Source organism: Pan paniscus, chromosome 9 (genome assembly GCF_029289425.2).
Source record: "Pan paniscus chromosome 9, NHGRI_mPanPan1-v2.0_pri, whole genome shotgun sequence".
In the NCBI taxonomy this organism is placed as follows: domain Eukaryota; kingdom Metazoa; phylum Chordata; class Mammalia; order Primates; family Hominidae; genus Pan; species Pan paniscus.
In genome coordinates, this window is record NC_073258.2 from 121,832,486 (window position 1) to 121,856,107 (window position 23,622).

A 23,622-nucleotide genomic window follows, 5' to 3' on the forward strand; every position below is an offset into this window, starting at 1 on the left:
CCCCAGCAAGGACTAGATCACAGTCCCCAGCCCAGACGTGTTTCTATCTCAATTAAAGGTTGATGTTAGCAACCAGGAAATTTCAAAGTTTTTTGGTGGGGAGGTCATTTATTTACAGAAATGATTTTAAAGACTGCATGTCTACCAAAGAAATAATAGTGTTTTTAAAATTATCACATCCCTTTAAACCATTCCCCTCCCCTTTCCTCATTCTCTTCCTGACCTAGAATTTGTCAAGAAGGTCTGTCCGGTGCATAGAGAGAGAGAAGTCCTGGACTTGGACAGGGCCCTAGAGTGGGAAAGAAGACAATTTGTGTAGGTGTAAATCCTGCCTAAGCAGCATCTGCAGGATTCATGAGCCTTTAAATGTGCAAGAAAGTGGTCAGTGCTTTCCAGAACCTTCCCAGGGAGTTTGGGATTTATACTCATGCATCTGACTCCTGATTAGTGCTATTGACCTTTTCCCGCACATACTGGGCCCCCAACAAATGTCTGTTGAATGAATGAACAAATTAGCAAGCAAACAGTGAGTGTTGCCGTGTAACCTGGGTAAACTGGGTCTTCCTTCGGAAGGAAAGGCAGGAAATGACTCCAAGTGTCATACCCTTTTCCGTGGATTCATGATAACGTGGTTTTCCTTGAATGTGAGTTTGCTCACCAGCCATGGAGATAATAATACCAAGAGCTTAGACGGGATTCAGACAGACTCCTCTTGGAATCCTGGCTTTACCACGGAGTTGCTGAGTGATCCTGGATGAATTACTTCACTTCTCTTAAGGCTCAGTTTCCTCATTTGTCAAATGAGGGTGACCATACCTCCCTAACAGGGTTCTTACATGGATTAAATGGTATAATGGAAATAAAGCATTTAGCCCAATGCCTGGCACAGAGGGGAAATGCTCAGTAAATGTTGGCTCTAATGTCATTATTCCCCAGGACAATTCCTTCGGCGAGGGGAGGTGTTTTGGGATGACTTGAACTGCACCGTCAAGTGCCGCTGTCTGGATTTCAACAATGAGATCTACTGCCAGGAGGCTTCCTGTAGCCCCTACGAGGTGTGCGAACCCAAAGGCAAATTCTTCTACTGCAGCGCTGTGGAGACCAGCACGTGCGTGGTGTTTGGGGAGCCACACTACCACACTTTTGACGGCTTCCTCTTCCACTTCCAAGGCTCCTGTGCCTACTTGCTGGCCCGACAGTGTTTGCAGACTTCCAGCCTCCCTTTCTTCAGTGTAGAGGCCAAGAATGAACACCGCGGAGGTTCAGCCGTCTCCTGGGTGAAGGAGCTCTCAGTGGAGGTGAATGGCTACAAGATTCTCATCCCCAAAGGAAGCTATGGAAAAGTCAAGGTGAGCCCCTCTCTATCCTTCACGGGGAAATGGAGAAGCTGGAGATTCTTCAGCCTAGGGAAGACTTCCCCAGATCTACTGGTTCTGCTGTTTGTCTCTGTACAGTGCCAAAGAGATGCACAGCTCTCCCCGCCTTGCAAATAGCTTGTAAAATACTTTACTGGGCCAAATTTTATGTGTACAAGAGCTATCCTAAGCTCTCTCCTCAACATGTCTATCTGCTTTTAAACTTAGAGTACATTTATATTCCTAGTTCCCTCATAAACACTGATAGGCACACACACTCACACAAACACACATACACACACACACACACACACACACAGTTCAGAAAAACTGGAAAGAGATAAGTTTCTCATGGTCCTGGCTTGCAATAATTGTAGCCACGTAGCCATGCCCTGGAGATGGTACAAACACAATACAAACCCCCAATTCACTACAGCCTTTGATTAATAATCCTCACCCCACCTCAGCCCCAATTCTGTTTGCTCAAGAGCTGCTGCTTCATTTTCAGAGAAACCTCCAAATGGATTGATGTCTCCAGAGGTACCACCTGTGCAGGCACCTGGATTGGCTTTGGTGACTTCCTTAGTGAGGCTTGGGTGGGAAAGTCCCATGAAAGCTCTGCCCAGACACCCCTCGAATAGAGTCCCCAACTCCCACCTAGAATAACAGAGAAGAACATGGGTATCTGCTGGCCAGTTTAGCATATGCAAATGATTCCTGTCACTGTCCACCTGGATTTCAAGCAGGGACATCAACAAAAGAGAGAAAGCAAAAAGCTACTAGCAATTACTCAATTTGTGCAGGCCCCAATTTTCATAATGTTAATCAAGACCTTGTTGCAACCGTGTATTTATTCAAGCAGTAATAACCAAGACCACAAGGGGTTGATTGCTGCAACCCAGTGCAATCCTTAATCCCCATGCATGGAGGTCATTACAGAGATTACAAACCAGAACTGATACCAATGCAGGGATTTATTTCTTTTTTAAAAAAATGTGTTGTAGTTTTAATTGATGTAGCATGTCCAACAAAAGGCAGGGCCAGGGAACTAATTCCACTCTTTCTGGCTCTGCCTTTCCCAGGTCTGTGCAGTTTATCAGTCTCATAATGAGGAAAGTGAGCTATTACTGTGGTTGAAATGCCAGTGTGCTTGCTATTTGGTTAGTCTCTGTAGGGACAACTCTGTATATCAAATCAAGGCTAAGAGTTTAGATATAGAAATTTGGAGATTTTCCCTTTTAAATTTATATTGTGCTGTTGAGCACTATACTTATCCTTGTAGATAGATGCTGGCATTTCAAGCTAGAAAAAAATTTCACTAGCTTCCCCCTACTTTCCTGTATTTGGGGATGATGTGTATATCAGTAGTTGAAAAAGAAGGCTTCATGCTTTATTCCTATTTTGTATTTTGATTAAAATTCTTTTTTATTCTCAGTCAGATTTTTTTTTAGAAGGAAAGGGACACCGTAATTTCTTTCAGGCCCAGCAGCTCTGCTAATTTTGCGTGACTCCGTTCCATCGTCCAAGCATAGGGCATGGATTCCTCAATTTTCTGTAGCGACAGGGCGATGTGGATGTGAATGTAAATGTTTCAGAAAGAAAAGGTTATGTGACTCCAACTGCAAGCTAACAATGCCTTCCTTTTCCTTTTGCCAAATGGTTTCCAAGCGTCTCTGAATACACCTGCCCTGCTGGGGAGACTGGCTTGATGGATGGCAGAGCCCCGACCCAGGGTGATGTGGGGACAGGCAGGGAGAGGGCTGGGAAGCAGGAAGGAGCCTGAGATGCTGGGAGGCAGCTGACTTCTTCAGCCATGCTGTGCCAGACCAGAAATGGCCACTAAGATATGTTCTTCCAAAACACAGACCCCCCTTCTCCAGCACTGTCTCCATATGCTGGGATTAGGAGCTGGGTTCTGTACATGGATTTTCCCCACTGAACTGTTCTCAAATAACAAAACAAACAGTTTAGGATTAGATATACCAGTAGGACCAAAGAAAGGCAGCATAAGTAAAAATCCATCTAGAAGAAGCGCCTCCTTCTAGCTAATACCAGTTCTCATCTTTCTTCCCCACGTGAACACGAGTAGTTTAGGGTGCTCCAGTGAACAGGGAGCCAAGGCCAACTAGCCTATGGTGATGAGCAGCTTGGACTCTAGGGCTGGACCTGTTCAAATTCCTATGCCACCACTGCCAGCTGAGTGGCCTGTTTGAGCTTCGTTTTCTTTGTGAGACAGGGCCCTCTAGGAGGCAGAGCTCCTGGGCTGTAGCTGGCCTTGGCGGCCTCTCCTCAGCACTGGGATACAGGCAGCAGGGAGAAGTGGAGAGAACCTGGCTTTGGAGCTCGACTAGGAGGGGTCAGGCTCTGTCACTTGCAAGTCACACCAGCCCCCATCCTCAATTTCCTCATCTATAAAAGGAGAAAATGATAAGGACCTCCTAAGGCTGTTATGAGAATTAAATAGAACAGCCACAGGGCAATGTCCAGTACAAAGCCTGGCACACAGTAGGTGCTCGGTGCATGCTGGCTCCCTGTGACCATTCCCATGGAACTTTCTTTCAGTTCCAAGACCTGTGCCTCCGTGACTCCACTTCTCTCCTCCTCCCGCTGCCCCTACCCACATCCTGGGAGAGGTACTGTGGAAGAGTGAAATGGCCAGAATGCAGGCAGAAGAAAAGCAAGCAAACAGGCGAGGCTTATCAGCTGTCTGCTAACCATAGGTTGAGGACAGGGTCAGAGGAATGAAGCAAGGAATTACACTTGGGGACAAGAGTTCTCTGGGATTTCCTGCTCTAAGCACTGTGGGACACAAGCACAATGACTCTATAGGGAGAGCGAAAGGGGGTGCAATGATCACTTATGCCAGAAAAAAAAAAGGTATCAACTGGAATATTACTGACACCCACAGTCACCCAGGTGTCAGGTCAGCCTGAGTGCGACAAGAACAGAGGCAGGGAAACTGGCGTCCTGGGGGTTGTGATGGTGGGGGGACTGTAGAAATATCCAGAACCAGCCTACCCCATGGCTTCTGCTTTGGGACACAATAAGACTTTGTCCCTTGCTAGCAGGAGCTTAAGTAAGAGCAGAGGAGCCCATTCAGCAGTTGACGTATTTGACATTCATAATTATACCAACATTGGGGAAGATTTCCCCTTCCACTTACCAGCACAGAACAATGGATAAGTGTTCAGCACTCTTACTAGCTGACCTTCCCTATAATATGGCTCTTCTCTCCCTTTTTTCTTAGGGTAGGAAAAGCCATATTATAGGCAAGGTCAGCTAGTAAGAGTTGGCTAACCCTCTACCTAGGAGACAAGAATAAATTAATCAACTCCTTGGTTTTTCTTTCTACTTCTAGCTCTCTGCAGGATGGTTTATTTCTCAAGCTTATTTTCTTATTCCCTTCCCCCATTGCTATGATCTAAATATTTGTGTCCCCTCAAAATTCATATGTTGAAATTCTAACTCCTAAGGTGATGGTATAAGGAGGTGGGACCTTGAGGAGGTGATTATGTCATGAGGGTGGAGCCCTTATGAATGGGATTAGTGCCCTTAGAAAGGAGGCCAGAGGGAGCTCATTTCTTCTTTCACCATATGTGAACACAGCTGGAAGGTGCCATTTATGAACCAGAAAGTGGGCTCTCGCCAGACAATGAATCTGCTAGCCCCCTGACCTTATACTTCCCAGCCTCCAGAACTGTGAGAAATAAATTTCAGTTGTTTATAAGCTACCCAGTTTATGGTATTTTGCTCTAGCAGCCCAAACAGACTAAAACAGAAGATTGGTACCAGGAGTGGGGTGCTGCTGTAATAAATACCTAAAAATGTGGTAGCAGTCTGGGCACGGTGTCTCACACCTATATTCCCAGCACTTTTGGAGGCCAAGGAGGGCAGATTGCTTGAGCTCAGGAGTTCAAGACCACCCTGGGCAGCATGGCAAAAGCCTGTCTCTCCAAAAAAAAAAAAAAAAATAGCCAAAATAGCCAGGTGTTGTGGCATGCACCTGTAGTCCCAGCTACTCAGGAGGCTGAGGTGGGAGGATCACTGGAGCCAGAGAGGTTGAGGCTGCAGTGAGCCACATTTGTGCCACTGCACTCCAGCCTGGGAGACAGAGCAAGACCCTGTTTCAAAAAAAAAAAAAAAATGGTAGCAGCTTTGGGTAATTGGTAGAGGCTGGAAGAGTTTTGAAGTACATTCTAGCAAAAGCCTACATTGTAGTGAATGGACCATTAAGGGTGATTCTGGTGAGGACCAACTACTAATCTATAGAGACAGAGAGCTGCATGTGGCGCCTGCCACGGTAAATTTTGGAAGGGATGCTCAGACCATCATCTCATCTCCTAGACAACTCAGAAAGTAGCAACAATGATGACAGGTAAGAGTGCCAGACAGTCTCATGTGCCAGAAATCAGTGTGGGTCCAGGACACCCTGGAAAGTTTATGTGCACTTATAGTCAAGCCCACCGAGGACTGTTCTAAGACAAGTCATTCCATTCCAGCCCATGAGCATGGATGTCCATAGGTGCTAGGCATAGTAAGTGTGAAAAAGAAAATTAATTCTCTCTCTTTGAGGCTTATCAAGCCACTTACTCACCCGTACTAGATGCCTGGGGCTCACTCTTGATTATTCCCTCATTTCTCATGCCCCATTGCAAAACCACCACGTCCAGCTGTGTGTGTTCTATAAGCTCATCCCTCCCTCTCATGTCTGCAGCTAGTTTAGGCTTTCATCCTCATCACCTCCCTGGACTCCTGCAGCAGTTGCCTGTCTGGCTTCTCTGTTTCTAATCTCAACTTCCTTCAATAATTTCTTCACGCTAGCCAGAAGGAGCTTTCTAAAACACAAATCTGGTGATGTCATTCCCTTGCTTAAAAGCCTTCAAGGGCTCTCCCTGCAGAATAGAAATCCAACTTTTGTTTTGTTTTTAACATGGCTTAAAAGGCCCTCCAAGACCTGTTCTCAACACAAAAGCCAGAGCAATTCTTTTAAAGCAGAAGTCAGATCGTGCGGACTTTTTGCTTTAAACACTCCCTGGGCTCTCCATCTTGCTCAGAGTCAAAGCCAAAGTCTTTACAATGGCTGACGGGCCCTGCTTGTTCTGGCTGCTCTTCTCACTCTGACGTCATCTATTGCTGCCCTCTCCTGCTGTCTCTCTCCAGCCACGTCCCCTACACCCCTTGTAATCCTGGGAGTGCCCAGGTATGCTCCCAACTTAGGGCTGCTGTTCCCTCCTCAAGAGCCGCTCTCACCCCAGATAACCACATGGATTGCTTCCTTATCTCAGATGTCTCCTTCCCAAGGAGGTCTTCCCTGACCATCCTATTTAAAATTAGAAACACTTTTCCTTAGCACTTTTTAGAAAAGTATTTCCTGCTCTTTATTTTTCTGCATTAACACTCATCTGACATGAGTTTTACTCATTTATTTTGCTTGTTGTTGGTCTCCCCAGCTAAAATGTAAGTTCCACGAGGCAGAGATTTCTGTTCATTTCACTTGCTGCTAATCCCCAACTCTTAGAACCGTGCCAGGTACACAGAAAGGCATAAATGCGTATTTGTAGAATGAATGGACCTTGCCTGTACCTCCAGCCTCATCTTCAGCCATCTCTTCCCTCTGTAGTCCAGTAACACCTCAGTGTCTGCCCCCCAACCCCACCCAACTGTTCCTCACCCTCCTGCCTCTGCTCTCTTGTCCTGGATTTCTCTGCCCTTCCCCCCACTCTTCCTTTGGCCACTTCTGTTTATCTTTAAAGAGCCAGGTTAGACTTAACTGCTTCTAAAAAACTTATGTGATTCCCCTATGCTGGATTCAATGTTCATTTACTGCTCTCCCATTTTATCCTCTATTGACTCACAGTTAAAGAGTATGCTGTAAGTATCGATGCATGTCCCTCTTCTTCAGCAGACTGAGGGCTCCTTGAGGGGCAGGGGCAATTATGTTTTTTAACCCTTTACATCTCAGTTCCTGACATAGTGCTTGGTACCTAGCAGGTGTTTAATTGTGTTGTTGTTGAATGGTTACATGACGTAGTTCTGATACAAGGGAGTTACAGAGTACAACACTTGGAGAATACTACATCAGGACAGCCTCAAAGCTAAATGGTGTCCAGCAGTGGACCCAGCACACACTCGAGCTGAGAGTGGGGTGAGGAGGACTAAAGGCAGGAAGGGGGTCCTGGAAAATGCATGACTTAAGCTGAGACTTAAAGAATGGATATTTAGAGGAATGTAGAGGAAAAGGGAGGTGACTGGTCTTTGAAGAAAAGATATGAAGCTAGCCAAGAGCCAGCCAGGAAATGTTGACAACCACACAGTCCCCAGAGGAGTCCGTAGTGGCACTCGGTATGCCACAGCAATCACAGCCCATATACACAGTGTGTGGGCTGGCCCACAAGCAGCTCTCTCCATTTTCCCCCTGGCCTTTGCCTTAATCAGAGGGAAGCCCACTGGCGCCTGGACCGTTTAGGTGGCCATTCTCTCTGGAGTGTTGAGTTGCTTTGCCTTCCTTTCCTGATCTCTGCTGGAACCCAGTGCCTGGGCACCTGCTCACCTGCCTTTCACTATTACTGTTGTTGGCAGGTTAATGACCTAGTGACTTCTTTGCCTGTCACCTTAGACTTGGGGACAGTGAAAATCTACCAGAGTGGCATATCTACTGCCGTGGAAACAGATTTTGGGCTCTTAGTGACTTTTGATGGCCAGCACTACGCCTCCATTTCCGTCCCAGGCTCCTATATAAACTCCACCTGTGGACTCTGTGGAAACTATAATAAAAACCCACTGGATGACTTCCTCCGCCCAGATGGCAGGCCGGCCATGTCTGTCCTGGATCTGGGAGAGAGCTGGCGTGTGTACCACACGGACTGGAAGTGCGACTCCGGCTGCGTTGACAACTGCACCCAGTGCGACGCTGCCACTGAAGCCCTCTACTTTGGCTCTGACTACTGCGGCTTCCTCAACAAGACAGACGGCCCTCTGTGGGAGTGTGGCACTGTCGTGGACCCCACTGCTTTTGTGCACAGCTGCGTATATGACCTGTGCAGTGTGAGGGACAATGGCACGCTCCTCTGCCAAGCCATCCAGGCCTATGCTCTTGTGTGCCAAGCCCTTGGCATTCCAATTGGAGACTGGCGAACCCAGACTGGGTGTGGTAAGCTGGCATCCCATCCCCATGACAGGTCTCTCTTGTGCAGGGGGCAGGGATAGGCTTTGGGGGCTCCTCCAAATGTCCTTGTTAAGACTTGTGACCCAAGAATGAGGGGGAGGTTGAAATTGCACAAATTACAAGGAACGAATTGTGAAAGGATCTTTACTTTTGCCCCCACCTAATACCACAACCAGGAAACAAGAACCCATTGATGAACATACATGGTCTGGAAACATGAAAGGCATGGCAGGAAGTCCCATAGCAGGGGACGGCAGCTCCAGAGTTGAGTGAGGAGGTGGGGTGTCCAGAGGTGGAGGTGGCTACTTTTGTGGCTGTTGAGTTGATGCAGCTGTGGGCCTGGTCATCAAAACTAGCCCTTGGGAAAATAGCTCACCTCCCACATGGAAGCTGTAGCAATTGTTCCTGGCACTTTCTTCTCCACTGTCAGACCCTTAAGGGTTTGTGCCCTGCTGCTGCTGCAGATGAGGAGTACAGCATATGAGTAAAGAAGCCCTTTCTCTTAAATATTAGGAGTGGTTAGGAAAAGCCCCAACTTTGAGGGAAATCCTGGCTCTTTTGAATTACACTTTTGGATTAAGCATTTTGTACCATTTAATTGTCTTAGTATTTTTTCCCTGTATCCCACTTAAAATTTATTTCTTTTTCTAGTTATACACAGTTTAAAAACAAATAGATTTCATTTCCTTCCTAGTCCTTGGTTTTCTCCATATGAGTAAATAGAAAATTGTAATCCATGCATTTGAGAGTGCTAGGGAGGTGAGAAGATTTAAAAGTTTCTTTAAGTTCCAAGGCTAGAGGGAGAATTCTTCCTATCAGTATAAGTTGGAGTCACATAAACCATAATGTATGAGGTTCAATTCTTAAGAGTTTTGGTCAAACTACAATACAAGCAACTGTATTCTTGCTGTGTGACTGACCAGCCTCTCTTATGATCAGAGCATCCATATTTGGATTCAAGTTGAGATTGAATATGGCTTCTCTTTGATCCTTATATAAGCCAAGAGCATCCAAATTACCTGACTAAAATGTTACAATGGCTACAGATATATATTTTCTAGTGGCACTACTTTCCCATCCTCTACATTTCGCTTTCTTTTCTCTCTCTTATTCTGGCTCAATGGACTGTATTTAATTCAGAGAGCTAGTTTGCTAGGCCCCTGAGCCCCTGCTTGTTGGATTCAACCAGACTCAAACGTTTATGTAGACCCAGATGTTATTAAAGCAAGAACCGAAGATTTCTAAGGCAAGAAGGGCCTTTAGAAGACATCTTACCTTTTCTCCTGGAGAAACAGCCACACAAATTCTTTGAATTCTTTAGAGGTAGCCAGGGCGCTTTCTTATTTTTAATATCCCAGGGAATTCATCCCCACAGCCTTCCTTGGTCACACTTAGGTATTTTAAGTGCCTCCCTGTTACAAATTTCACGTTTTCAAATTACTCCTCTAATGGTTCCATTTTTCATTTCTCCTGAAAATTGGATTTATTTCCTTCCAAGAATGGACCATGCTCTTTAAAATCAGATCAATTTATATGTCCATCGGTGGAAGGTCTTAAAAGATCTCGGTAGTGTGGATCATCAAATAATAAACCTATATTGGGTAATCAGTAGTCTAGAAAGGATGGCATCCTGAAAGTTTAATTTTAGTCAAGATGATCAAATTCCAATAGAAGTTCACAGTCCAATCACGCTGCTCAGTAGTTATTAGGAGGGTCATTGAGCTGGGTTTTACAGATACAACCTCAATTCTCTCTTCCCCGAGTGGCCGCTTGACCCTCACTCTAGGAACTAAATGATCCAGGAGGAGCGTTAAGATTCTGGCGGGTTAGCACTCCGGGTCCATTCACCTTGTTATCGGCTCTCTTCCTTTCCCCGCGTCAGTGTCCACAGTGCAGTGCCCGAGCTTCAGCCACTACTCCGTGTGCACAAGCAGCTGCCCCGACACGTGCTCCGACCTGACGGCCTCGCGGAACTGCGCCACGCCGTGCACGGAGGGCTGCGAGTGCAACCAGGGCTTCGTCCTCAGCACCAGCCAGTGCGTCCCTCTGCACAAGTGCGGCTGCGACTTCGACGGCCACTACTACACCATGGGGGAGTTCTTCTGGGCCACGGCCAACTGCACTGTGCGATGCCTGTGCGAGGAGGGCGGGGACGTCTACTGCTTCAACAAGACCTGCGGCCGCGGGGAGGTGTGCGCCGTGGAGGACGGCTACCAGGGCTGCTTCCCCAAGCGGGAGACCGTGTGCCTGCTCAGCCAGAACCAGGTGCTGCACACCTTTGACGGCGCCTCCTACGCCTTCCCCTCCGAGTTCTCCTACACCCTCCTGAAGACCTGCCCTGAGCGCCCAGAGTACTTGGAAATCGACATCAACAAGAAGAAGCCCGATGCAGGACCTGCTTGGCTGCGGGGACTTCGGATCCTGGTGGCCGACCAGGAGGTCAAGATAGGAGGCATCGGGGCTTCGGAAGTCAAGGTAAGGCTCCTTGCTCCTTTGGAGGGGTTCCTGGTACGTCCAGCCAGGAGGAGGAGCTCGCCATCCTCTTCAGGTTTGCCTTTCTGCCTCTGCCTATGAGTGGATTTTAGAAAGAAGATGGTTCCAAACGGGAGCGTTTTCTAATGATCTGCACCAAATAAGACTTATCAGGTGGAGAAATGGCATGCAGCTGGGATTTCTCCAATTAGATAGAGCAGGACTAGCTCTCCGGAATAGCAAATACTTACAGAACACTTACCATGTGCCAAGCACTATTCTAAGCCCCTTATAAGCAGTATCACACTTCGTCTTATAATCCTCATTTTACAGATGAGAAAGCTGAGGAGCAGAGAGGCTAAGTAACTTCCACAGGGACACCTAACCGTGAAGGGAGATTCACACCTGCCTGGCTGGCTCCAGAATCTGCACTCTTAACCCTTGCACCCTACTAACTCCCCTACCTATACATGCCAGTCTATGTGGGGTGATGTAAGGGGTGACTCCCACCCCTCTGACTTGCTCTGAAAAACCCATCATTAGGCACCCAGACTCATAGATCCTTAGCTCTAGAAGGAATCTTGAGAATTATCTAGTGCAACTCCTCATTTCACATGAAGACACTTACTAAAAGGGTAAGTGAAGGTCCCACAGCTAATTGTTGCAGAACTGGGATGCAACGTGCATTTTATGTCACCTGAAGTCTAGTTTGGAAAACAAAAGCCAACACAGTACTGCCCAAGGACATGATAAAATACACATCCACAAACTGGAAGGGATGTGTTTTTATTCTCATTGCCACATTGGCAGAGATTTATTTATTAATAGACTAGTAGAAAGTAGATAGAAGAATGGACAGCTAGATCATTAGAGATATGCTATGTGCCCTCGAGGAGCTGGGACACAGAAAAAGTAAGACTGGAAGAGAAAAGCAGCCAGAAAGGCAGGGAAGGAGGGGAGCTATTTTGAAAGGTACCAAAACAGAGATGCCAGGCAGCAGGAGGGAGCCACGTATCTAAGACGATTTTTGCTCACACTTCAGTTTAGTTTGTTTTGGGCTAGCTTTGGGTCCAGAACACACAAATAAACAGCAAATGGGTCTAATCAGGGGAATCCAAAAAGAAATAAATAAGCCCATGACAAATCGGTTGGTATCTGTGTGGGTTCCATCAGCTTCTTGACCTCTCTCAAAAGGCTAGCAGTAGGGCAGACCGTGTCTTTATCCCACAGCCTAGGAAATGGAAAGTGCTCTGTGTGTCTCTGGAATTGATAAGAATGACTTGATTTTTCAGTTGAATGGTCAGGAAGTGGAATTGCCTTTTTTCCATCCTTCGGGGAAGCTGGAAATTTATCGAAACAAAAACAGTACGACAGTGGAGTCCAAGGGCGTGGTGACTGTCCAGTACTCAGACATAGGTCTATTGTACATCCGGCTGTCCACCACATACTTCAATTGCACAGGGGGCTTGTGCGGCTTCTACAATGCCAACGCCAGTGACGAGTTCTGTCTCCCCAATGGCAAGTGCACGGACAACCTGGCAGTGTTCCTGGAAAGCTGGACAACTTTCGAGGAGATCTGCAATGGAGAGTGTGGGGACCTGCTGAAGGCCTGCAACAATGACTCGGAGCTGCTCAAGTTTTATCGAAGCCGCTCCAGGTGCGGCATCATCAACGACCCCTCCAACAGCTCCTTCCTGGAGTGCCATGGGGTGGTGAACGTCACTGCCTACTACCGCACCTGCCTTTTCCGCCTGTGCCAGAGTGGGGGCAATGAGTCAGAGCTCTGTGACTCTGTGGCCCGGTATGCAAGCGCCTGCAAGAATGCGGACGTGGAGGTGGGGCCCTGGCGGACCTATGACTTCTGCCGTAAGTTGGGGTTGGATTCTGGGAGAGGCTTTCTAGGTGGGAAATAGGTGCCATACTGGGCCTTACTCAGGACTTCCCTTCCAGGTGGGACTGAGCTCAAGGGTGATGTTAATTACTGTGTATACCTACCCTAGTCTGATGTGTTCTCCCAAAGACTCATCACCCCAAACCGGAGAGCCTCTCATCTTTACTTTTGTTCCTAACTGCACAGTACCTCCTCACTGTAGAACAATTAACCATCCTATTTGCATGTGGTTTTATCTAGCAGAGGGTAGAGGCACCATGTCAAAGGACTAGAAATCTTTGTGATGGCTCTGTAGGTGCCTTCTCCCTTGGCAAAGAAGAGCCCCATTCATTTTGACAGGAAGTGATCGGCTAGGGCACCTTTGGGGCATGGAGATTAGCATGCTCCCCAGGGCAAACCTGACAATGGGTATTAAGAGAGTCCTGTGTTGCTGGCTTTTAATTTTGTCCCGAGAGTATCTGACCCCTCTCAGCAATGCAGTGGCAAGTACTAGTAGTAATTAGAAAACTTGCTGGGAAGACCTGATACATAACACCCTTGATTATCGGGGAAGCCACAGGGAGAAGTAACATGGCAGAAGGCAGGACCCACTCGTGGAGCAAGAACTGCCTCATCTGGCCTTCAGCACACAACCCTCTCCCACCACAAAGGTGGGCCCCACACCATAGCCAAGGCCACCATTAAGATTCCATCCCCGGCCGGGCATGGTGGCTCACGCCTGGAATCCCAGCACTTTGGGAGGCCAAGGCAGGTGGATCACGAGGTCAGGAGATCGAGACCATCCTGGCTAACATGGGGAAACCCTGTCTCTACTAAAAATACAAAAAATTAGCCGGGCGTGGTGGCGGGCGTCTGTGGTCCCAACTATTTGGAAGGCTGAGACAGGAGAATCGCTTGTACCTGGGCTGCGGAGCTTGCAGTGAGCCCAGATTGCGCCACTGCGCTCCAGCCTGGGCGACAGAGCAAGACTCCATCTCAAAAAAAAAAAAAAAAAGGATTCATCCCTGACGGCTATTTATCTGTCCTCCGTTTTTAATTGGCAAAAGTATTTTTTAATTTGAAATAATTTTAGACTTACAGAAAAGTTGCAGGAATAAGACAGTCTACCATTCTCTCAGATTCCCTAATCGTTAACATTTTAACACATTTTCTTTCTAATTTTGTCTCTGAAAGTATACTCACTCTTTTTCTAAACCACTTGAGAGTAAGTTGCTGTCATTATGCCTGTTTGTACCTAAATATTTCAGTGTGTTTCCTAAGAATAAGAACATTTATATGACCATAACATAATCATTAAAATCAGGATATTGCCATTGATACAATACTATTATGTAATCTGAAGACCATGTTCATATTTTGTTAGTGGTTCCAATAATGTCTTTTACAGCCAAAACAAAAAACAAACCCTGGAATCCAATCCAGGATCACATGTTGCATCTTATTATGATGTCTCTATAGGCGCCTTTAATCTGGAGTAGGTCCTCAGTCTTTGACTTTCATTGTCTTAGCGTTCTTGAAGAGTACAGGCCAGTTATTTTGCAGACTGTTTCTCAGTTTGAGTTGGCTTATATTTCTTCCTGGTTACATTGAAATTATGCATTTTTGGCAGGAATACCACAAAAGCAATGATGTGTCTTCTCAATGTGTCATATCTGGAGGCCTCTGATGTTGGTTTGTCCCGTTACACTGAGCATGATAGATTCGATCGCTTGCTTAAGGTAGTGTCTGTCAGATTTCTCCATTGAAAGTTACTGTTTTTTTATTGTATAATTAATACATATTTTTCAGGGAAATACTTAAAATGTAGGTAGCTATTCTATTCCTTGAACTTGCGTACACTAGATTTAGCATCCAGTGATGATTTTTGTCTGAATCATTTATTACTGTTTGTGAAATGGCAATTTTTTTCTAATTCAATGGCTCCTTCATTTATTAGTTTGCATTCTACTGTAAAGAGATGTCCTTTTCACCCATTTGTTTATTTTTATTTGTTTAGATGACTCATGGATTCCTACTTAACCGATTGTATCTGTTATCATAATTTGTTTTATGCTCAAATTGTTCCATATACGGCCAGTGGGAGTCCCCTCCAGCAGTAGTTTCTGTTGACATTTGCTTCATCATTCGTTGCTTTCCACGAGGCACAATGCACTCCGGGCTCATCTTGTACTTTCTCTGCTCTAGCCTTGGATTAGCCATTTCTCCAAGGATCTCTGGTTCCTTCCAGCGGAGCGTAGTGTTGAGGAGACAGGATCTGGGTGTCAGGTGTGCCCGTTCTTCCTAGAGTGTCATTGATTCTAGCATTCCTTAGTGGAGAGAGTGAGGAAGTGCATGTATGTGCCTATACACACCCTCCATACACATTTTTATGTAGCTAGGTGTGTTGCTCTCTCTTTGTATCTGTTTCTGTCTCTATCTCACCATGAGTTCATACTGAACCTACAGTTTCAGTCCAATACCACAGAGTTTTCTAGTCTTCCTTTTTTAATGTTTTTTGAGACAGAGTCTCACTCTCTCACCCAGGCTGGAGTGCAGTGGCATGACCTCAGCTCACTGCAACCTCCACCCCCACCAGGTTCAAGCAATTCTTCTACCTCGGCCTCCCGAGTAACTGAGATTACAGGCGCCTGCCACTGCACCTGGCTAATTTTTTTTTTTTTTTTGTATTTTTAGTAGAGACGGGGGTTTCACCATCTTGGCCAGGCTGGTCTTGAACTCCTGACCTCGTGATCCACCCACTTTGGTGTCCTAAGGTGCTGGGATTACAGGCGTGAGCCACCACGCCCGGCCAGTTTTCCATTTTTTAGTTTCTTTTATCTGAGAGTGAGAAACCTGGCCCATTGTATTTCCTCCTAAGTTTGTTTATTTTCTTAGCTTCTTATTTTGAAATAATTTCAAAGCTACATAAGAGAACACCTGTATACTCATTGCCCAGATTAACCTATTAATAACATTTGTTCATTTGTTTTATCATTCCCTCCCTTTCCCTGTCTCTTCCTTCCTCCCTCCCTGCCCTTCATGTGAGAGTGAGTTGCAGACTTCATGCCTCATTACCCGTAAAACTTCAGTATGTATTTCCTTAGAGTAGGGGCATTTATATACATAACCACAGTACAGTTTTCAACCTTAGGAAATTTAACATTGATACAGTAATTTAACATCCATATTCCAATTTTGTCAGTTGACTGAGCAGTGTTCTTTACGGTTCTTTTGGGGTGCCAGGGTGGGGAACTCAGTACAGACCTAATTTAGAATCACACGTTGCATTTCATTGTCGTATCTCTTTAGTCTCCTTTAATCTGGAACAATGACTTAGTTTTCTTTGTCTTTTCTGATATGGGCATTTTTGAAGAACACAGCCTCCCTGCCTTTTGAAACAGAATGATCCTCCATAAACAGAATGACCCTCCATTGGGGTTGATGTTCCATCCTGAGGAGCTTCAGCTGTGCATCTCCACTCAGCCTCCCGGGCAGGTGCCATGTGGTTTTTCTCGTGGAATCACAGCACACACAGAAGCATGGTCTTGTCCAGCCTCCCTTCATTGGTGATGTGCATGTTGATTCCCTGGTCAAGGTGTTGTCAAATGTCTCTGCTGCAGAGTCACTGTGAGCTTTCCCTTGCAACTAATAAGCAACCCATGGGGAAATACTTTAAGAGTGTGCAAATATCCTGTCTGTCAGTCTATCTGTCTGTCTATCAGTCACCTTATCAATCTGGACATGGATGCCTGTTTTTTCCAGTGGTCTATATTTCATCTATATTTCATCTTCCATGTATTAATTATTTTTGGTGTTAAAATTGCTCTGGATTGGCCTGTAGCATCTCCTTCAAGCTGGCTCCTGTGTCCCTTCAGCATGCCTCTGTCATTTTTTTTTAGCACTTTCTTCCTTTTGGCATAACAGGGTGCTTCACGCTCATCTTTTAATCTTCCCTGCCCCATGCTGGAATCAGCTTGACTCCAAGAAGCCCTGGTGAGTGGGGAATGTTATTAGAAACCAAGATGTAAGGGAGGTGTCCCTGTTGCTGTTGGGGCATCTTTGCTTTGCCTCTAGGTCCTTTCAACAGACAGAGCTGAAAACCAACACCACACACACACACACACACGCACACATATCTTTTTAACTCTATGATTCCTGACCTTGGGAAATCCAAGGAGCATGTGGAGAGCTTAGTGGTTGTCATCTCAGAAGGGCAGTTGTGTCCCTGGTGAGCCCCCAGGGAGGGACTAATAGCAGATGCGGTGACTCCAAAGCTACCTACAGCAGGGGAGCCTCCACGGCTTCTGTTGGCCACCACATCCGGTGGGACCTTATCATACTTTCCCAAAGTCTTTTTTTTTTCATCCACCTCCCCATATCCTCTTTTGTCCTATCTCCAGCTTATCCAACACGATCTCTGTTTCTGCTCCCACATGGAGCCTCCCAGTTGTATTTCATTCATGCTACAGGATTGCCGAGTCTCCCCTATACCAAATCTGTTCTGTTGCCAGGCCATTTCAGTGCCGTCCTTTTAGACTGCTAACTCCTACCTGGCAGGGGATGTTTGAGTTATTTTTGTGCTGCACAGAGCACAGTTTGATAGCGTCGTGTGTGCCAAGTTAGCAGGGCGTGATGGTGATATTCCCTGTTTCCCTGCATGTGACAGCTACTGGGAAAAGCTTCTCACTATCCCTCATCTGGGCCAGCAGACCTGGAGGAAGCTCTTATCAGTGTCTTTTTTAGGGAAGATGTGGGCAGAAGCAGTCACATGGAACGTGGCTTTCTTGGGCTGAGGGCCGGGGCTCCTACTTGAGATGTCCCCCAGGATGTCTCATCTAGATCTTGTGCACATGGATCTGGCGAGAAGCACTGGATAGCACGCACTTGATTCATCAGGCCGCCGAGCACTAAGGGATTAATCTGGTCGGAGTCTTGCATGGTGGGGCTTGAACTGGACGACAGCTGTGAATCAGGAACACAATCTTCTTTGAACCTAGAGAGAGACAACTGCTGCCTCTGTGTTCAGATATTTTTAACTGGCCCTCCTGTTGGCAGAGCCAGGCTGCCCAATTAAATAATTTCACAGAGGCATTCCGGGGCCTAGGGGAAGTTTTATTACTCCACGTCTGTGTGTTCCAGACTTTCAGACAAATTCAGACAACACAATAAGTCATAAAGTGAGAGCCATTTAAATAAGTCATGTTATTTGCTATCACCATAAATCTGCAGTCAGTGTTAGAACATTCATAATTTAAAGACAAATGTGAAAATCTCTTTACACAGACATATATAATCAGTGCTGAACTAGCCTTCAACTCCAAAGCCGTGTGGTATTGTAGTCAATGGGAGTGGAGATAGTCCTTTAGCCCAGAGGAAAAAATGATTGGCTTTCAGTCCACAGTGCAGAACTGTTGTATCGGTACTTGTGGGCAGAACTATTATTGCCATGCAATTTATTTCTCTGTAATGCCCTCCGTGACCTTGGATTGTAAAACAGTATTAAGGAGTGATGGTATGTATACGAGCCAAAGAAAGTTTTAAAGGCGAGATCTTATTTTCCCAGAAGATGGTGGGGACTTCGCTGATCTTTAGATCGCACAGACTTGTAGGAGGCTTCTTCTGTGCTCCTGAGTTCTGTCCCTGCCTCTGGCAAATTGTGACCCATTAAAGTAATAGTGAGAAATAGGAAGTATGCCCACCACTACACGGTGAGTATCCCGTGCTGTTATCATTTTATGTGCTTTTTTTTTTTTTTCCTCCAGACGGAGTCTCGCTCTGTCACCCAGGCTGGAGTACAGTGGTGCAATCTCTGCTCACTGCAACTGCCACCTCCCAGGTTCGAGCGATTCTAGAGCCTCAGCCTCCCGAGTAGCTTAGATTACAGGTGTGCACCACCACGCCTGGCTAATTTTTTTTGTATTTTTAGTAGAGATGGGGTTTCACCATGTTGGCCAGGCTGTCTTGAACTCCTGACCTCAGGTGATCCACCCACCTCAGCCTCCCAAAGTGCTGGGATTTACAAGTGTGTGCTGTGCTTTTTGACCAAGAGACTTGATCTTTCAAGGAAGGCTTCTGGGAAGATGGGCAATTTGAAGTGAGACTTGAAGGATGGGTGGGACTTGGCTTTGTGGGTGGGGGGCTGTCCAGGAAGGGGAAAGCGCATGAGCAAAGGGGCTGCGGGGTGATGACCTCCTTTGCAGAGAATGATGAGGAGGTGGACAAGGCCAGAGGGCACCAGGAATAGAGAAATGAAAGACAAAGGGAGAGACTACAAGCCAATTTGCAGAGTGAAAATACCTACATATAGCCTGTCTGTGTAATAGAAGGAGGTGCAAAGAGGAGAAAGGCATACCATTGATGGAGACCCTCTTGATAGATTAGATTATTAACCCTCAAAACAACCGTGCTAGCTAAATGCGGTTCATACTTAATGAAAGAGGAAACAGAAGCTCTGAAGACATGAAATAACATCCCAGAGTTAAGTTAGCAGCATCCACAGGTCTCTGTGGTCCCAAAACATACAATGCTCCCTCTCCAGAGTCTTTGAGTCAGTGGACCCAGATTAAATCTCACTCTGGCACTTACTAGTTAGATTTATTTAAATCATTGAACTTCAGTTTCCTCACCTGTAAGATAAGAATGATAAGATTTACCTTACTTTCCGGGTTGTTGAGATAAGGTACCCAAAAGTGCCTAGGACAGTGCCTGGCATGTAGCAGGTGCTCAATTCTGGGTCTTAGACTCAAAATCTTCTATGTGGAAAGCTAGGTGCCCTAGCAGAGTGTGTGAATGAAGGGGTGCCACTGGGACTTGGATCTCCCAAATGAGGATGAGTACAGCTCACTGTACTGTGCAAATAAGACCACACACATATACAGAGGCACACACATGCAGTCACACACATGCATACTCACATGCACACACACGTGCACATGCACACTCACATGCATGCACAGATGTGTGCACACACAGGCATACATACACACATGCACTCACACACATGCATGCACACACATGCACTTGCACACACGCACGTGCACACACATATGCAGGCACAAATGCATGCATACACAAATGCATGCATGCACACACAAATGCATGCATGCACACACGCACATGCACTCACAAACACACATGCACTCATACACACATGCATGCACGCACACTTCTGTCTCTGACTTTTGTCCTTTTCTCAAACCCGTCTTCTCCTTGACCACCTGCAGCACTCGAGTGCCCAGAGAACAGCCACTTTGAGGAGTGCATCACATGTACAGAGACCTGTGAGACCCTTGCCCTGGGCCCCATCTGCGTGGATAGCTGCTCTGAGGGATGTCAGTGTGATGAGGGCTATGCTCTACTGGGCAGCCAGTGTGTCACGCGGAGTGAGTGTGGCTGCAACTTTGAGGGGCACCAACTTGCCACCAATGAGACCTTCTGGGTGGACCTGGACTGCCAGATCTTCTGCTATTGCAATGGCACAGACAACAGGGTCCACTGCGAGACCATTCCCTGCAAGGATGATGAGTACTGCATGGAGGAAGGTGGCCTGTACTACTGCCAAGCCCGCACCGACGCCTCCTGCATCGTCTCAGGCTACGGCCACTACCTCACCTTTGATGGCTTCCCCTTTGACTTCCAGACCAGCTGCCCACTCATCCTGTGCACCACAGGAAGCAGGCCGAGCTCAGACTCTTTCCCCAAGTTTGTTGTCACAGCCAAGAATGAGGACCGGGACCCGTCACTGGCCTTGTGGGTTAAGCAGGTGGACGTGACTGTGTTTGGCTACAGCATTGTGATCCACCGAGCTTACAAGCACACTGTGCTGGTGAGTAGTCACGAGGCCCCCTCAAAAGGGGAATCGTGGAGACGTCAGGATGGGGTCAGCAAGCCAGGCTGCAGCTGAATCAGGCAGGTCCGGAATCCAAAGAAAATCATAGTATATTAAAGCAGAGAGAGGCCCTAGAGATTTTCTGTCACTTCACCTTACAGAGAAGGAAACAGAGGCTCAGAGAAAAAAATGATTTGCCCAAGTCACATACACCAAGTTAGGAGGCAGAGCCAGCTCTGGAAGCAGTGCCTTTCATATGGCAGCAGAGCATGTTGGAGAGAGCACAGACCGAGGTTAGCATCCCTGCTTGGTGGCTGCTGTGTGACCTCAGGCAGTCACTTAACCTCCTAGCTTGGCCACTCCATCTGTAAAAGAAACGCCTACCTTGCACAGACTAGGCCTACCTAACTGATGCTATTGTCCTTGTCCACCCACTTCCCTTTTTTGAGATCAGGGTGATATTCACCTGTTCTGGCCTCCCTCCGTCTCTCCTGGTCCCTTTTGGCTCCCAAGGAATCTGTGACTTCATGAGTCTCACACGCATTTGGAGGACTCGGGGCTCTCCTACAATCCCTTTACTCACTTGGGCTTCAACTCCCTCTTTCTAAGCTTCCCACCCTTTTTACCCAAAGAGCACTTCCTTGACCACGAAGACAGGAGCAGCAGGGCTGAGGCTGAGGAGCTCTGTGCACTCCTCGTCTGGCCTGCAGACATCAGCTCCAGCCACAGGCCCAGCTATTCTTTCTCCAGGGTCCTGCTCTGTACATGACTTGAAATGCTAACAATCAAGCCAGCAGCCTCTGCTTTAGCATTTTAGGGAGCTGATTTAGGGTGCTTGCCTTCTTGACATTATTATCACAGGTCTGTGTCATAATTTTTCTATCTCTAAAGGGACTCCTTTTCATCTTGTATACATTCTCTTAAAAATTCTGAGCTATACTGAACTAAAAACTATCTAAACCTAACTAAAGAGTTCCCTGGGCAACTATACTGACTTCTTTTCCTGCCTCGGGATTTCCTCAACTTCCTTCTCTGACAAAGAGAGATTCCCAAGCCTCTTGAATTATCTTTCATGTTTATTGGAAATCTGCCTTTTTATCATCCAAGGGAGCAATTTCACTGTGTCGTCCTCTTCCCTTGCTTGCACACCACAAACCTAAATCCCAGTTGTTTTCCTCTCTGCTCCTCCTAACAGTTTATTCCAGTAGCCATTATTACATTCATCAGGCTGTATTTTTCGTGATCTTCATGTCTAAAGCGCTCTCACTTCTAATCATGGGCTTCTTAAGGGCAGGAACCATACATACCTAATTCATCTTTATGTTGAATGAATAGGCAGCCCCCTGCACCTAGTGACAGTGGAAACACTGGTCAAATGAATGAATGAGGCTGAGCACGGTGGCTCATGTCTGTAATCCCAGCATTTTGGGAGGCCAATGCAGGTGGATCACAAGGTCAAGAGTTCAAGACCAGCCTGGCCAAGATGGTGAAAGCCCGTCTCTATTAAAAATATAAAAATTAGCCAGCTGTGGTGGCAGACACCTGTAATCCCAGCTACTAGGGAGGCTGAGACAGAGAATTGCTTGAACCTGGGAGGCAGAGATTACAGTGAGGCAAGATTGCGCCATTGCACTCCAGCCTGGATGACAGAGCAAGACTCTGTCTCAAAAAAAAAAAAAAGAATGAATGAAATGACACAAATAACCGCTTTCTTCCAGGGTTGTCACAGTACTGCTTCAACAATCTGAGAGGTTATATTGCCACTGAGACAAGTTAGGAGTGTGTCAGAGGCTTGGCTTTTAGCCACATAAGATTTCTAGATATTTGGATAGTCAAAGCTACCCATTACAAAAACTTCCCTCTATCCATTTTCATCTTAATGTTAAAACAAATATATCGATCGTTTTGCCCACTTTGCTTGCATCATATTTGTCCTTTACTCTCTGTTGCCTTATGTGATATATTTCCACCCTTAGATTTAGGTGTTTTCATGCAGTTACTTATCTCCTTGATATTCGGTGCTCTTTGGCCTTTCTGCCTTTCACGTTTTTCTTTTCTTTTAAAATGTAATCTCTTCATGGGTCCTGTCTCATCTAGTTTATGATGAATTGTGTTTTCTGCCTTGTGTTACACACTCTCTGCATTTAGGTACCGTGACATCTGAGGCTACGCATGTTGGTTTCAGACATCCTCCCAGTTCTTTTCATGTATAGACTGTGGGGTCCTGGTGAGCACCTACTCTTCTTTCATGCTACCCTTCCGGCTCCTTCACAATAACCGACTCCCCACTGTCTCTAGGCATTTCCTTCCCTTTCCCTCTACTTTAGGGTTAAGCCCCCAGTGGGTTAGCTCTCCTTCCAGGCATGTGCTCTGCCCCAATCTCACGAGTTGCACTTATTGCTAAAGTCCCAAGCCTGGAGAACCACACAGCTGACTTCTTCCTCACAGAGAGGTGGAGAGGGGAGGCGTGAATTAGTTTATTAAGGGCTGCCATAATGAAATACCACAGACTGGGTGGCCTAAAACAACAGAAACTCGTTCTCTCACAGTTCTGGAGGCTGTAAGTCCAAAGTCAAGGTGGCGGCAGGTTCACACTCCCCGTGAGGTCCTCGGGAAGCACCACCCCCTGCCTCTCTCCTAGCTTCTGGCAGCTGTGGGCAATCCTCAATATTCCTCACCTTGTGGCAGCATAAACTCCAGTCTCTGCCTCCGCCTTTACATGGCCTCTTTCCCTCTGTGTCTCCTGTTTTCTCTGTGTCCAAATCTCCTTCTCCTTTTAAGTACACCGTTCATTGGAGTTAGCCCCACCTAATCCAGTGTGACCTCATATTAACTTGATTACATCTACAAAGCCCCTGTTTCCAAGTAAGTGCATTCACAGGTACTGGGGGTTAAGGCCTCAACATTTCTTTTGGGGGGACACAGTGTAACC

General features: G+C 46.5%; 1 protein-coding gene across 2 annotated transcripts in view; it reads left to right on the top strand.

Annotated features, from left to right (window-relative positions):
* LOC100980308 (tubulin-specific chaperone cofactor E-like protein) overlaps window positions 1-23,622 on the top strand; it is a 170,742-nt gene that overhangs the window by 97,302 nt on the left and 49,818 nt on the right. For both annotated transcript variants that reach the window (XM_057299275.2, XM_034933906.3), the window contains 5 exons: window positions 937-1,349; window positions 7,935-8,505; window positions 10,403-10,995; window positions 12,285-12,858; window positions 20,086-20,687. In XM_057299275.2, coding sequence (XP_057155258.2) covers window positions 937-1,349; window positions 7,935-8,505; window positions 10,403-10,995; window positions 12,285-12,858; window positions 20,086-20,687 — 2,753 coding nt within the window. The remainder of the gene's footprint in view (window positions 1-936; window positions 1,350-7,934; window positions 8,506-10,402; window positions 10,996-12,284; window positions 12,859-20,085; window positions 20,688-23,622) is intronic.